Consider the following 14783-nt stretch of genomic DNA (forward strand, 5'->3'; position numbering starts at 1 on the left):
ATAGAATCAATCATAGAATCATCTAGGTTGAAGAAGACCTTTAAGATCAAGTCCAACTGTGAATCAATGCAATGAGTGCTCAGCCGTGCAGAGATCTCAGCCCATGGTTAGCCATCAAATATTACAACAGCAGCCTGACACACAACCCATTATCACCCTACAGGCTCCTTTGGGCCAAGTGTTATTTCGTATTATTTCATATTATTTGGGTATTATTTCAGGAGTGAAATGTGAGCACAGCAAGGAGAGCGGCTTGGCAGAGAAATCACCTCTCAGACAAGATGAGCATCTGTTCTCCAGGCTTGCTGGTCATGCAAGCCACTCATGACTACATCTCCTCCTGCTTCTCTGTAACCCTGGGGAACATGCTACCACAGCTTCACTCACTGGTGCTACCTCATCCCTTGCACCCACCAGCCTCACCCCATCCTCTTCTAGTGAACTCATGCCCCAAGCCAAGATGCATGCATGAGGACCCATATGGGAGGAGGGATGGGGAACCAGAGAGGAACTTTTACTATAGAGCAGCTCATTAAAATGTCTTCGGAAAACCCTGGGGAGCACCTGCAAGAGGCCCCATTTCTCCCTCTCTTCCCACTTCCCCCTTCGGGCTTCCTCCACTGCAGGTGACCAGCCCAGAGGGACCAGCCTCACCCAGTGTGACCATTTCATGGTGCCAGAGACGGTCAGGGAGCTCCAGGCAAGGCGGCAAGGAGACTTCCATGGTGGGCATAGCTTTGTGGCTTTAGCTAAGACATTTATGACATTGTGTTTAGAGATGATGCACGTCACAGAGCTATTTGGAGCTGTATGTCACCTACTGCTTCATGAAGCTGAACTTGCAGGTCCATTCAATCCCTTTAGGAAGCTGTAGGTTCCCATGTGTGCACACAAGGTGGAGGAACGTCCTCACCTACAACCAAGGAACCGGTGAGAATGCTGGAAATCAAGGTCCTAGCTTTGCTACCAGCTCCCTCCTGGAAACGACTAATATTGGGGGTAACATTCCTTAACGAAGGATGTGGTCATGCTCTTGTACAGGAGTTGTCCCCTCAACCCAAGAGTGGAGGGACCTTTATCCTCTACAGTCTACGTTCTGGAAGAAGGGACTTGGCAACACAAAATTAAAGCTTTCTCACTTAATTCTAAGTAAGATCCTGATGAAGCTAGAGCATCCCAGCATTGTTTGTATGAAGAGCTCACACAGTTGGAGTTACAGCCCATGGGACGGGTCAAGGGTTGATCAGCTTGGCCTGAGCATCCTGCAAGACATTCTAGAAAGTACTTAAGAGATGACACTGCCAACGACACATCATAAATTATGGATAATAATGGGACATTTTTTATGAAGATCTGATAAAAATCAGAAAACATGCTTCTTCGGGGGAGCACAAAAAGGAAAACACAACTGGGAAAAGAGTCCAGTGTGCCAAAGCCCAGCACAAAAGAACCTAAATCCCTAATTACCAGCCATCCTTCTTTGGGATGCTACGCCAGCATCACACACCTTTGCTGTCTGTGCCCTTTGTGGTTCAAACCACAGGCAGACAGCTCTCACCGTTTCTCGGACAGGGAAACGCAGAACGAGAGAAGATTTACTCCAGGCCTAAATTATTCAAAAGAAAAGGGACTGCGCATCTTTAACAAGCCATCGTTTTATGAAGCAAGGTTAACATTTTTACTTGATTCAGTAGAATATTATAAACTCTCCGGGGTCCATTTGAGGACTTTCTACTTTGAGCAAAGGCACAGACTCAGCACTTTTTATATTATTTAGAGAATAAAATTAACCCTTAATGGCCCAAGCTGGTATTTCTCCTCCCCAGTTAAATATGGCCTGCTCAGCAATTTCTCCCCATATATAATTACAGGCTGCTATCCATCATCTGTAGGAGAATGCTTTTCTGACACTCTAAAAGTGACACGGTAAGCACTTTTACTAATAGAATAAATATTCTAAATATCTCTTTTATATTTTCATTTAAATTGGAATATTTTACAAATAATTGTAGGGACCCTGCCTGTGTGGCTAGCACTGTGCTGGAGGGAGGTGGCAGGATGTCTGTGTTTTCCTTCAGAGGAAACGCTTATCCTGCATGCAGCCCCCTCCACACACTGGCCACAAAAAGTAATTAGGCATAGACTAATTTATTAGCGTTTCCCTCCACTGCTGCTGATACCCTGCTTTCCCTACAGCTCTCACTTTGAGCTTTTTTCCTTTTCCCTTTGCCTGGTTTTTGCTCTGTAGCAGTTTCTCCTCGAGAAGGGATGGCTTTGCTTGCAGAAGGCACCATCCGCCATTGTGTTTGTGTTCTGGGACAGGCTGGTGGCTTTGCACGATGATGCTACGGTGATGGGTGCTGAGCACCTACGGCTTCACTTGCTGGGTTGTACCTCTGCCAATGAGAGCTACAGGGGTGGAGAAAAGAAGAAGAGACCTTTGGGGCTCCAGTCCAGAGCAGCATCTGGATCCAAGCATCTGACCGTTCATCCCAGTGACTTCCCCGGTGAAAAGCACTCAAAATCACAAGGGAGTTAAGAATCTCCAGGAGCAGCAAGTCTAAGCAAAACGGTGCCTTGGCAGACATTTATTCATGCATTATCTATTAAATGCAATAAAATAATATTGCATAGGCCCACTGGGGCATATTTCGGATGGCACCCTGTGATCTGGCAGACTTGAGGCAAAGAAAATGATTGTTTCATTAGCAGCTCATTTTTTCAGCCAAAGAGCCAATCTAAAGCAGTGCTTGCAAAGTTCCTGTCACGTTTTCAGTGTGGTACCTGGAGTCTCCATTTCAAGGAGCAGGCTTTCTGTCTCCTCCAATTCGTTACTGTTGGCTTGTAGAAGCAGCTGAACCAAGCCAGGGCACTGATGTGATGTTTTCTTCCATATCAAAGGTGTCATAGAAGAGACTATGAAAATCCCCAGAGAGAAGCAGATTGAGAGAAGAGGATGGCTCCCATCCTCCAGCTGGGTTCATAGAGGTGGGCCAATATGGCACAGCAAATCATTATCATAAGATCATAGAATGGTTTGAGTTGGAAGGGACCTTTAAAGATCATCTAGTCCAACCCCCCTGCCATGAGCAGGGACATCAACTCGATCAGGCTGCTCAGAGCCTCGTCCAACCTGACTTTGAACGTTTCCAGGGATGGGGCATCTACCAAGCCAGTGCCTCACCACCATTGCAGTAAAGGATTTCTTCCTTCTATCTAGTCTGAATCTACCCTCTTTTAGTTTAAAAGCATTCCCCCTTGTCCTACCACTACAGGCCCTACTAAAAAGTCTGTCCCCGTCTTTTTTATAAGCCCTCTTTAAGTATTGAAAGGCCATAGTAGGGCTTCCTGGGATCCTTCTCTTCTCCAGGTTGAACAATCCCAACCCTCTCAGCCCTTCTTCATAGGAGAGGTGCTCCAGCCCTCCCATAATTTCTGTGTCCCTGCTCTAACAGGTCCCTGTATGGTTTGTGCTGGGGACACCAGAGCTGGACACAGTGCCCCAAGGAGGGCCTCACCAGAGCAGAGGAGGGGTGGAAAATTACTTCCCTTGAACTGCTGGGCACAATGGTCAAAGGATGAGCACAGTCAAAGGATGAGCATGGTCAAAGGATGAGCAAAAATCCCACTGCATAACCCACCTCCAGTGAGAAAGGCTTGGCAGCTCTGAACCACTACAGAAGAATATAATTTCCATAAATCTGAGAGTCCACCTTTCCTTTATTCAAAAGTGACGGCAAATTGACTGCTCAGGGATTCTGATGTGACAGCATCACTGCTCTTGCCAGTTTGAGATGGGAGCTGGAGAAACCAAGTGAAGGTGGCCTGTATCTTGTTCATGGAACTCAAAAGAAAACTACATGCACTACTAATAAAAAAGTCGTTCACACTGAGGCAAAAATGCTATTAAATTAATGGAAAACAGCAATCGGATAGGATGGTCACTTTGATTCCCAGGGGAACACCAGCATGGCCAACCCCCACCCTTAGCCACGAAGCAAGGAAAGGTGAGATCCTGCAGCATGGCTCCGTGCCACTGAGGAACTGAGCTCACTGCTACCCGCTTCTCCCACTGCCTACAAAGAAGTGGGGAGCCACAACATGCCAGATAAACCCCCAAATTCCACTTTTTTTGCACGTAACGGCCCTAAAATTCCTTTGGAAACCGGCAAGTGGCAGCCAGCCCCAGGCTCTGCTCCAGGAAAGCTGTTCTTTCTCGAGCTCTGCATGTTACGTAGGGTGCCATAAGCTCGCAGACGAGGTTGTAAATCTACTGAGGGTGCACATAAAGTCCATGTAGGACTTCACTGCATTGATCTAAACCAGAGAGCCCCCAGGACCTGGAGGTGGGCCCCACAAAGCCCCCAGGCACATAACCAGGCACAGCTTGAGGTTTAGCTGCTGCAGGCTAAGTGAGGAAGGGTGGTCTTGCTGCTAAGACTGAGCCACAAGATCTAGGGCTTGAGTTTTAACCTGTCACAGAGCCAGTATGCAAAATAAGCATTAATGTCTGTGGTTTTTCTATGTAAAACAGGGACTCATAAACCTCTTCCTTCACTTCTCATCTATTTAACTGAGCAGTTTTCAGGGCAGATGCTATCAGTTCAGGCACCGTACTCCGGTAACATGGGCACCCCAGGGAGGGTCTTCCTGGGGAAACACCAGCACGACGTTTGCGAGCTGCAGCTTTTGATTTGTTTCCTGGTTTTTTCCTGCCTGTAAGGCAACCAAGCCACTTTGCCCATAACCCTTTGGAAAGGCACAGGATTGCCATTCATCACATCCAGGTGTTCAGCAGCTTCCAATTCTATGACTCCCTTTAGTGCCGTAGCTCAAGTGAAAAACAGCTTGTGGCTTCAGCAAAGGCGCATCTGTCCCGGGACCCCAAGAGCTGGTCCTCTCTTTACCTTTTCTCCCATGGGGCAATAGCCTTTGAGGAAATCCTGGCACACTTCTGCCTTCCTGGACACATAGACATGGCTGTATGGGCAGTTGCTGTTGCTGCAGATCCCCTTCAAGAAGTAGGAGCACACCGGCATCTGCAAGGGCAGAGGATGAGAAACACGTTAGCACTCCCCTCGACTAGTGATTAGGAACTGTTCCAACACCCAGAACTGAAATAAAATCACAACATGTGTAAAATAAATATATGCCTTTTGCCAGCCACTGATCCCAGAGGTATTTTTAGCTCTTCTATTGGTCTCCTGCAACGCAGCTCCCTGACCATTACATGGTCCTGGTGTATATATGCACAAGGGATGAACACCCTTGCCTTAGCATCCCTCAGGATGGTGAAAAGCATGAAACTGCCACCAGAAAGAAAACTGCCTCTGTACAGCACGGGGAAAAGATTGGGGAATCATAACAAACTCTTTTATCACGAGGGCTCTGCTGGCATGATGCACATGGCAGGCACATCTTCTGCCGACACTCTTCTTGAAGAGGAGAGAAGGAGTGACTGCTCCCCAGGCTCCTTGCTCATAAAAGGCACTAATCCGAGTGCACTGTTGCACGACCAAGGACTGAGAACACCCTTCCCAAGGGGTGGTGCAGCAGCTGTGATGGGCACAGCAGCGCAGGTCTCACCCCCAGCCTGGCTGCACTCTCCCGTGGCAAACTTTGGCCATTGCAAAGGCCACAACAGCATTCTGGGGGTGCTCCCCACTATTTGGCTCTTCCGTGGATATGGAGCTGGCTGGAGGATACAGAGCACGTAATTAGATAAAGGTTCCAAAAGATGAGTTATAGCAAGGGGGAAAACAAGCACTTGCACCTCTGCAAGCATTTCTGGGGGAGCTGCATCATGCCAAGGCATCAGCCTGGACCCCCCAAGGGTGGCAGGTGATGTGATGATGCCTGTCCCTGTGCGCTGGAGGAAGGATGCTCCAGGAGGCAGTGAAAGGAGGAGGAGAGCCTGGGCTCCTGCCGTGAGCGGTTGGTTACACGGCGTAGAGCCCCACTCCCGCATTCAGCTTTAGCAGCATGACAGCCGATGGGGAAAAGCAAACGAGCAAGGATCCTCATCGTCCTCAAACCACAAACTTCACCTTCTGCCAGCTGTTATAATTAAAAACAAATTACCAGCCTGCTGTGATATTTCAGCATCCTTAACTCACCGGCTACCGCAGGCAACTTCCCGACCCGACTAGGCAGCTGCCAGTGGGAACGTGTGCTTCCCGAAGTCATCGCGCCGGTCCAGCTCCTCCTGCTCAATCCCTTGGTGACCACCTACATGCCAGATCTCCTTCCGGCTCGGCACAGTATTGATCTCTCTGTTCACCGGTAGCATCTCAGCCCCACCAGTTCGAGCATCCCCAAACTAATATTTACAATTCTGCAATAACCACAGCTGAGGCTATCTGGAAAAATCCCTTTCCCTGAAGGGCACATTAGGGTTTTAACTAAATTGGCTCACTTGAGGCAAAGAGAGGAACGGAGAGAAGAAGGGGGAAGCAGATAGGAAAGAAAACAAAGGGTCCTTTAAAAGAGAAGAGTTTATTTTTAATTGTCTTTTAACTGCCGACATTAACATAAAGGACAGGGCTCTGGGGCTATCTTTTTTGGTTGTGGTGGTGTGACCGTAAATGATTCCCTTAATGTAGTTTTTGATATAGAGCCCAAATTAGCTCTAATAAAAAGGGATAATAAAGGCAGCTCTTCTACAAAAATAAACTCCTCCTAGCTGTCAAGCCTGAGCCATTATCAAGAGGAAGCAGCACTCTCATTTCAATTAACCTTGTTTGCACCCCACTACGTCCACACAAATAACAATAACATTAATTCAAGGCACTGGTGCGGTGCGTCCGTATTAGACAGCTTTGACTATGTACATGCTTTGGAGCCAGCAGCTAATGAACCTGAAACTCAACGTGAATTTCCAAATTGCTCACAACAGAGTTTTGAAGCTCTATTAGGGAGAAAAATGCTGATTCTTTTCGAGTTCCTCAAGGGGAAAAGCTGTTGTAGCAGCAGCAGGCGGTTGCCCGAGTCCTAGCCTCTTGCTAACCTTCACTCACAAAGCCATTCATTCAGATTTACCAGTTTCTCTCAATCACCAGGATGCGCCGGTGGCTCTGCCCCGTTGTGGAGAAATTCCCTGCACATCACTTCGACAGATGCTCCTTAGCCAAGGGCTTCGCACCGCATCACCTGCAAGAGCAGAATTCCCCAACTGCCAGCCTTCCCTCTCCTCCAGGCCCCTTTTTCCATGGCCAGAGGGGCAGTTTGCTTTTTGAGAGCACCTGCAAAGCATTGTGTCCATCTGGAGCAGCCCTCCACCCTGGAGATCATCCGCTGCTTGGAGCAAGGGTTTTACGGCTTAGGATGCAGAAAAGCTCCCTGCTGCTGCAACAGCTCAGCCCATGCAAGTTTGTTACAGAAAACAGGGATTGTCCCCATTTTTCACTAGGGAAACTGAGGCACAGGATCATCCCAATGCTGAGCAAGAGTTTTGTCCTCAAAGCAACAGTTAAGCCCCACAAGCCCTTGGTCCTTCACCTCGTGGACCAGGTATGGAGCCCCATCTCCAATGACATCCCACCGGAGTGAGATACACAACAACAATAACCTGACGCTTCTCTGATGAGGAGGTTGTGAGGTGTGTGTCCCCCATAGCCACAAAGTGAAATTGAGAGCCAACTAGTGAGGCATCAGCAAAACCAGGAATCCCCCAAACCACAGCTGACACCCCGTCATCACTAACCACAAGAAAAAAACAATAATTCATTGCATTAAACCCCCAGCTCAAATAGCCAAAAACAAGTGACCCCCATAATCCGTCATCCAAGGAACAAGTGGGATCTGCTCCAAAATACCCACGAGCAGGGGGAAACTGCTGCCTTCCTCTGCGGATTGCCTTCACCTGCCTTTCTCCTCCACTGATAAATGAGGCTAACACCACCTTTGCTAGTAATCACTTGGGTTAACAGGGAGCTACAGGAGTTGAAAAGCAAAGTCGCCTCTTGCTTTGGGTAGCAGCATCCCTGCAGCTATAAATCACCCTGAAACAGGCTTGCACTCTGCACAGGAGGCTGTTTCTCTTCTAGCCCACACTGACGACAAGGTAGTGAGTGGAGACCTCTGAACCACCCCTGAGGTGCCCAGGCCTACGAAAAATAATCCCCCTTCCCCACAGAGCGCAACATGCGTGGCCAGAAACACGTTCTCTCAAAGCATTTGTTTCTAAGGCACACAAGAGAGCTTGCATCTGCCTGCTTCCTTTGTAGGCTTCTTAATTTAATGACTGATCTTGGGCTTAGATGATACTTATGGTAGTGGCAAACTGCTAAGGAAAAAGGTGAGATGGCCAGAGGCCACCTGCACGCCATGGGACCCCTTTCCAGGGATTCTGCCCCCCTCAGCAAACCAGCTCTTCTGCAACAAGCGTCGGCACAGCCACTCCTTTTTAATTCAGTTTTAGTACCACAATGATGTTATCGTTATCATTGCCCGATTCCTAACTGGCAAGGTGCTGCTAAGGGGGAAAGGCTGAGTTTTCCATGCCATGCTGCAGCCATCATTCTCCATCTATCCACCCAAAATGGAGCTCAGAAGCCAAAAGCTTGAGGTCCTCCTTGAGGCACCAAGACACACTGGTGCTTCTGGAGGGGAAACTGAGGCCACAGCTCCACCAGCAAATTAAACATGTTGAAGAATATTCCTGGGTACCAAGACCAGTTGGCACAAACCTATCTGCATCCAGCCATTGCATCCTTTAGTGGAAACGGCTGCTGCCAAGTCACTGACTGCAACAGTTCCTTGGCCGTCTCCAACTCCTAAGTCTCACCCAGGTTTCTGCCCTGGGACCAAAAACAAGCTCTGGTACCTGCTGAAATACCATTTAACTCACCAGTACAGATGTAAGTCAACAGTCCCATGCAGTCTGGATGGATATCAATCCTTCGGCTCGGAGCCACAGGCTCTGAGCACGGTTGCATGCTCCCATTAGCACTTGCGTATCACTTACTCTGGTGAAAAGAAGTTGCTGGCCCCGTATCCACTCCAAATCTGCGTTAATTCTAACAATTCTAGATACACCAACAGCCAGTCCTTTTAAAAGCTTTCTTCTTTCTTGGCTTCTGGATTTCTGAAGTCTAACTATATGTTATAGGAAGAAAAAAAAGCCACAGCTTTTTTCCCTTCAATCAGTTCTCATCCTCATCCCTCTTTTGACATGCCATGAGTCAGGGAGTACAGCTGTCCCCAGTCTATCTCCTCTATTTTATATACTCATGATTAAGTGACTCTGAAGAGAGATACATGTAAAAAGCATATGGTGCTTTGTGTCTCGTTCAGAGCGACTCTGCTCACTGCAAGGATAACTTATGAGCTCCCCACTGACAACGAACGTGCCTTAGGCAAACGGAGGAAAAGGGAGACAAGAAAACTGTGCCCAAAGGCAAACACTGTTGGAAAAGGTCCTGTCCCAGATGCTGATGAGAGCCGATGTCCCATGGGTTAAATCCTTTACAGGTCAGTAATTGCGCTGTAACTACCTATGTGATGCTGTGGATGGGGAATGGAGGAAGGTGATACTTCAAGGGAGTGGGGAGAAGAACACGCTATAAGGACAATTCAAAGGGCACAGGCTAAATAACCAAAGCTTGAATAATTAAAAGCAGCGCTTTCAGATGTGGCTCAGGCGAGCTTCAGTCCCTGCCGCGCCCCAGGCACAGCTGTGAAAGCTTTGACAAAGCTACTTTCGACAAATGACATGTCAGAAATACAGCCAAGGGGGGCTGCAGGCTCCTCAAGTGACACAAAGAAGGACTGAGCCTTACAGGCTTCTCCAGGAAGACCAGTCCTCATTCGCATCCCGCTTTCTGTCACCTCCATCCTGACAGCAGAGCCTTGACACCAGAGCCGATCCCAAACCACTCCCCATGCAGTGACACTGCTCTCGCTGGTGTTTAATAGCCTGGTGGGATTAACCTTACTGCTGTTGTCTGGGTGATCCTTTGTCTGTAGCAGAGAAATGATCTTCCAAATCCGTCCAACAAAGCTGAAATGTAAATATGTGCTTGAAGCACATCCCAGCTAAACGAAGGACCCACAGCTACACTTAACCTTCAGCACCAACTTCGCCTCGGCTTCAACGCTTGAGGTCTCCAAAGCTACGTCCGACTGGAGATCCTAGCCACTGAACGGAGGTTAATCTGCTGAATTGTCAACTGATAATCACTAAAAGAAAACCTAATTATTTTTCCACCTCGGTCTGTGTAATAAAACCACAGAGACCCAAATAAAGGAAGTTGAAAACGAAGATGAACTCAAAAGCCGTTCTACTAGCCAGTTTCACTGCCTGGCTTTTTAGAAAGGTTAATTTATACCTCCAAGCTCTTGTATGTTAAAACATCCTCCTCTTCCTCCGACACCAGCACAGGGTGATTTAGAGGGAAGGGTGATCTTACGGAGGTAGCTAAGGATTAGATGCAACTAAACGTTACTCCCACGCTCTTTCTCTTCAGTCCCTGGAGTTTAAGCACTCCTTAACCCAACACGTCACCCAACACAGCCCTAGGTGTTTTGGTTTCCAATTCACTGTTTAATGCATTCATATACCAATTCACTGTGTCGTTTCAAAAGGCACATTTCGCTCTCACAACCCCATCATATGCCTGAACAGCTCGGCAAGCAAACTATAAATGAACTCTGCTGGAAGCATTCAATGAGGAAGACTTCCCCGCAACCACCAGCATAGGTCCGCTTGCTCACAGAGCCACACCGTGCTCAGTGGGAAGCCATACAGACCTTGTCTTTCGACACCTTGTGGGAAAACGAACAGGTCCCATCTGTCTTCTTGCACGTGCCACGGAGAAACCTGTAGATACACCAGAAGGAGAGGGTCAAGCATGAGATGGGTCGTACAACACGGGTTTTTAAACACCAAGCATCTGCCTTGCCCCATTACCACATCTGCCCCAAGGCCACAAATACACCTAACTGCTGCCAAGCTCACTGTTAAAGCCCATTTCACACCCTGAATCATCACAGAGTAGCTGATGCTTCCTGACAGATTGTGCTCTTTCATCATATTAGGCTGCTTATTAGTAGGTAGAGCAAAGCATGCACCCTGAGGTTCAGAAATGATGCTCCCAGAAGGAGAAAGATTCTTCCTAGAGCCCTGATTACACCAGATGCTGAATGAAGTACAAGGAGGAACTCCAGGTCTGAGTGGCCAACATCCAGGAGAAGCAGAGACAGGCACACAAGAGAAACTAAGATCCCAAAGCACATGAGGATGTTTGGACTCAGAAGTTTTCCTAGGAGCTACCAGTGTGACAGCAGATTAATAAAATACACGTTATCGTGGGAAGAGTGCTGGTCTGAACCCTTTCAAAGGAGACTCCAGGGGTACATGCTCTCAGCTGCACAGGCTTGCAGGGAGATTCTGGAACACAGAATATGCCTCCAGCTTTACTTATAAAATCTGGGTAAATTTAGAGCTGAGCATGGGGAGATTCATTAAAAAAAATAAAAATAATTCAGATTGGTTTGAAAAAAGTATAAATGGGAACATACAGACGTGAAAACCAGCTGGTTGATGGCAAAACAAGACACAAGATAATGAACGTTGTCCTCTAGTGACTCATGGAAATGGCACAGGATGGAAATCCAAAAGACCTTTGGGACCAGAAATTCCTAAAGCACACATGGAGCACAGCCCAAAACCAGACTTTGTCATGAACATAAGAAGAAGTAAGGATTCAAAGTGAGGAGTTAGTAGTTAGCATCCCTTGTCCTCTACATCACCAGAAATAATCCTGACCAGATACCTTGGACATACGAGCCTCAGTGTTCATGAAGATGTGTTAGGGAAGAATATGTGAAAGCAAGTGAAATCAGTTAAAAAATCAATAAATCACCTTTCCCTCCTGTATGGTCTCCCACTGAGCTTTGTGCAACCTCCAAATGATTGTAGCACAGCAGCAATTTTATGGAGAAATTACTCAAGGAGTTCATCAGTGGAGTTGGCTTTTCTACACTTTTTAAACGACTAATAATATAGTTTAATCAACTGTTGGGCAGGTATAATGAGCTGGCAACATGAATCAGTTCTCCTGTAATAAATTAGTGAGTCTTGTAGCTGCATGGCATCACAGGCTGAAGGATTCAAAGCTGCTGCATGGATCCGAGCAGATCTGAGAAATGCTGCTAGAAGAAATCACCCGGTGCATGGTCAGGGCAGGCTCTCAAGTCACTCAGCTCAGATCTGCACGGCGCTGGTATCTGTACCAGGTATACCCACGACCCACAAAATCATTCCAGTTAGATGGTGCCTTTGGGGACTGGCTAAATGTTTTAGCCTTTAAATACCACCTGGCAAACCTTGATGGCATCCTCAACCTGACAGCAGTAAGTACATCACTAAGGACTATTATTCTGGCTATATTTAAGCAAAGTTGATTTGATCTTATTATTAATTCTTTAAACACTACTCTGATTTTTTAGGTTTTTTAGAGCTTCTGTACTATGATATGGAAGGATACTTTCTACCTGTAAACATCCTGGTGATGGTATCCACCTCCAAAATGTGAAACAAATATTTCTGTAATCCCTACAGTCTGTCCACAATAACCAAAATGCGTGTATTTAACTTGGAGGCTAGTTGTGCAATGCTTTATTAGCATTAATAGATGTAAACTGCTGTGTAAATTTAGAGAAAAATTATCATAAAAGATTAAATAGACAATGATCCTCCGGTCTGGGAAGTTCAGACAGAGAGGGGAGGACTATATAGTTACAAATGGTGCCTAGAAGGTGATCACAGAATGACTTTTCCATCCATCTCAAGAGCCACGAGCGAGGAGGCACCCAGCACAACAGTTGAGCAGTCTGTTGCGGAAGCACTTTTCATGCAGTCCGTAATCCAGTTGTGCAACCCACTGCCATAAATACCATGTGTTGAAGAAAGGACTAAATAAGTTCACCCCAGAAAAAGAACTGCTGACTATTACATGACGATGGTTTGGTGGCAAACTCTAGCAATTGTAATGCAAACCCTGCTAGGCTGCAGGGCTTCACTGCCAGAAGCTGAGTGGTCCCAGCCAGGCGAAAGTGCCTTTCACCGTGTTCCTCATCTTCTCCTCCTGTAGGTACCTGCCAACCCAACAGTGCTGGGCAGACCCCAGGCCTGACCCAGAACAGCTGTCCTCATGGTCTTACATCTCTGTTATCAGGTTTTTTCCCTGGGGAGTATCACATGAGCAAGCACCAAAGCCAACCAATGGCTCAGCCTACTATGACAGACCAAAGCATTGCACTTGCTGTGTCCATCCATACCTGGTGCAGACGGCCACCTTCTCCGGATCATGAATGTAGGGGCAACTCTCCCCACGATTACACTTGCCGAAGCGGTTGTAGTACATACAGTATTCCTTCTTCTTTTTCTTCTGTTTAGCTTGACGAATGATGGCCAAACTCCGCTGAACAGCACGGCTAAACGAGAAAGAGAGACAGGGTCAGGAAACATCTCCAACTTCAACGCAACAATGACATAGAGAAGACAGGCCAACAGCACCTGAAATCACAGAGGAGCCCAAGTTTCACTTTGAAGAGACAGTGCGATATTAAGGAAGCTTGTGCCGGACCTAAGCTTTTAGGTCTTTGTGAGTTTTGGCCAGCTTAAACTTGAATCTTAAAAATGTTCAAGATGAGGCCTATCTCCCTGGAAACATCTGCACTAGGTACACAATCACCCCATGCAGCAGGCCAGGTTGTGACCAACCTCTTGGAAAGCACCTCTGCAGAAGACAACCCTGGGGAACAACAAGGCACCCAGGAGTCAGCCAGGCACCCTTGCAGTGATGACACCAACCACATCCTAGGCTGTATGAGTGGAACACAGCTGGGACGATGAGGGAGGGGACCTACCCCTCTATTTGGCATATGCAAGACCACAGCTGGGCACTGGGTCCAGTCTGGGGCTCCCAGTACAACAGTGATGGATGGCAGCACATTCAGCGCAGGCCACCAAGATGGTTGGGGCTGGAGCACAGGACATCTGAGCAGAGGCCATGGGCTCAGCAGGGAGGAGGCCAAGGGGATCTTACTGTCCTCCATGACTTCTTAATGGGATGGTGCGGAGAAGATGGAACCAGACCTTCTCAGAGACATATGCTAGGAGGACAAGAGGCCCTTTGGGGCAGGAGGAAGAACAGCTCTCCAGAGATCCCTTCCCACCTCCATAACCATGATTCTCTCCTATGATTCTATGAGCTTGGAGAGAGCTTCCTGCAGTTTTAGTGAGGCAGAAAACATTCTCTCCCATGCTGGGCTCATGCAGCACAGGATGCAAATGCTGAACAACTCAGAGGGCACTGCAGCATGTGTCCTGCCAGCTGGCCTGCTGCTATTCAAGTCCTTCAAGTGGGCACCTGCTTATGGACCTCAGTGAGCGAGGGCCTATGTGACAGCCATGGGAACACAAGGTAACACCAAATATCAGAAAAACTTGCTATTGATTGCCTGGTACCCTAGAAGTTGCTTAAGGCTATCGAAAGCTGCTTAGCACACATTTTTCATAAACTTCCAGATGAAGAGGTAATTAATTACCTAGCAGCTATAGAGATATATGGGACCAGGAGGAAGAGGGGGAAGTGTTGAGATTTGGCTGAATTCAACACCATGGAGGTCATGTTTGATGTCTCTGAGCAGATAATTAAGATGATACAGCATGATTAACTCAAGTTTGCAGAAGATACGCTGCTCTGGATGGGGGCAAAGCAAGCCGCTCACCTTAGGTTCTCTGGGTAGTCGTATGTTTTGCTTCCTTAGAGACTAAG

General features: G+C 47.4%; 1 protein-coding gene across 1 annotated transcript in view; it reads right to left on the minus strand.

Moving 5' to 3' along the window:
* Positions 1-14783, minus strand: part of ZC3H3 (zinc finger CCCH-type containing 3) — a 186707-nt gene that overhangs the window by 29772 nt on the left and 142152 nt on the right. Inside the window, exons 7-9 of the mRNA XM_055703962.1 lie at positions 13282-13437; positions 10750-10819; positions 4908-5039 (exon numbers count right to left, since the gene is read on the minus strand). Coding sequence (XP_055559937.1) covers positions 4908-5039; positions 10750-10819; positions 13282-13437 — 358 coding nt within the window. The remainder of the gene's footprint in view (positions 1-4907; positions 5040-10749; positions 10820-13281; positions 13438-14783) is intronic.

Source organism: Falco cherrug, chromosome 3 (assembly GCF_023634085.1).
Source record: "Falco cherrug isolate bFalChe1 chromosome 3, bFalChe1.pri, whole genome shotgun sequence".
In the NCBI taxonomy this organism is placed as follows: domain Eukaryota; kingdom Metazoa; phylum Chordata; class Aves; order Falconiformes; family Falconidae; genus Falco; species Falco cherrug.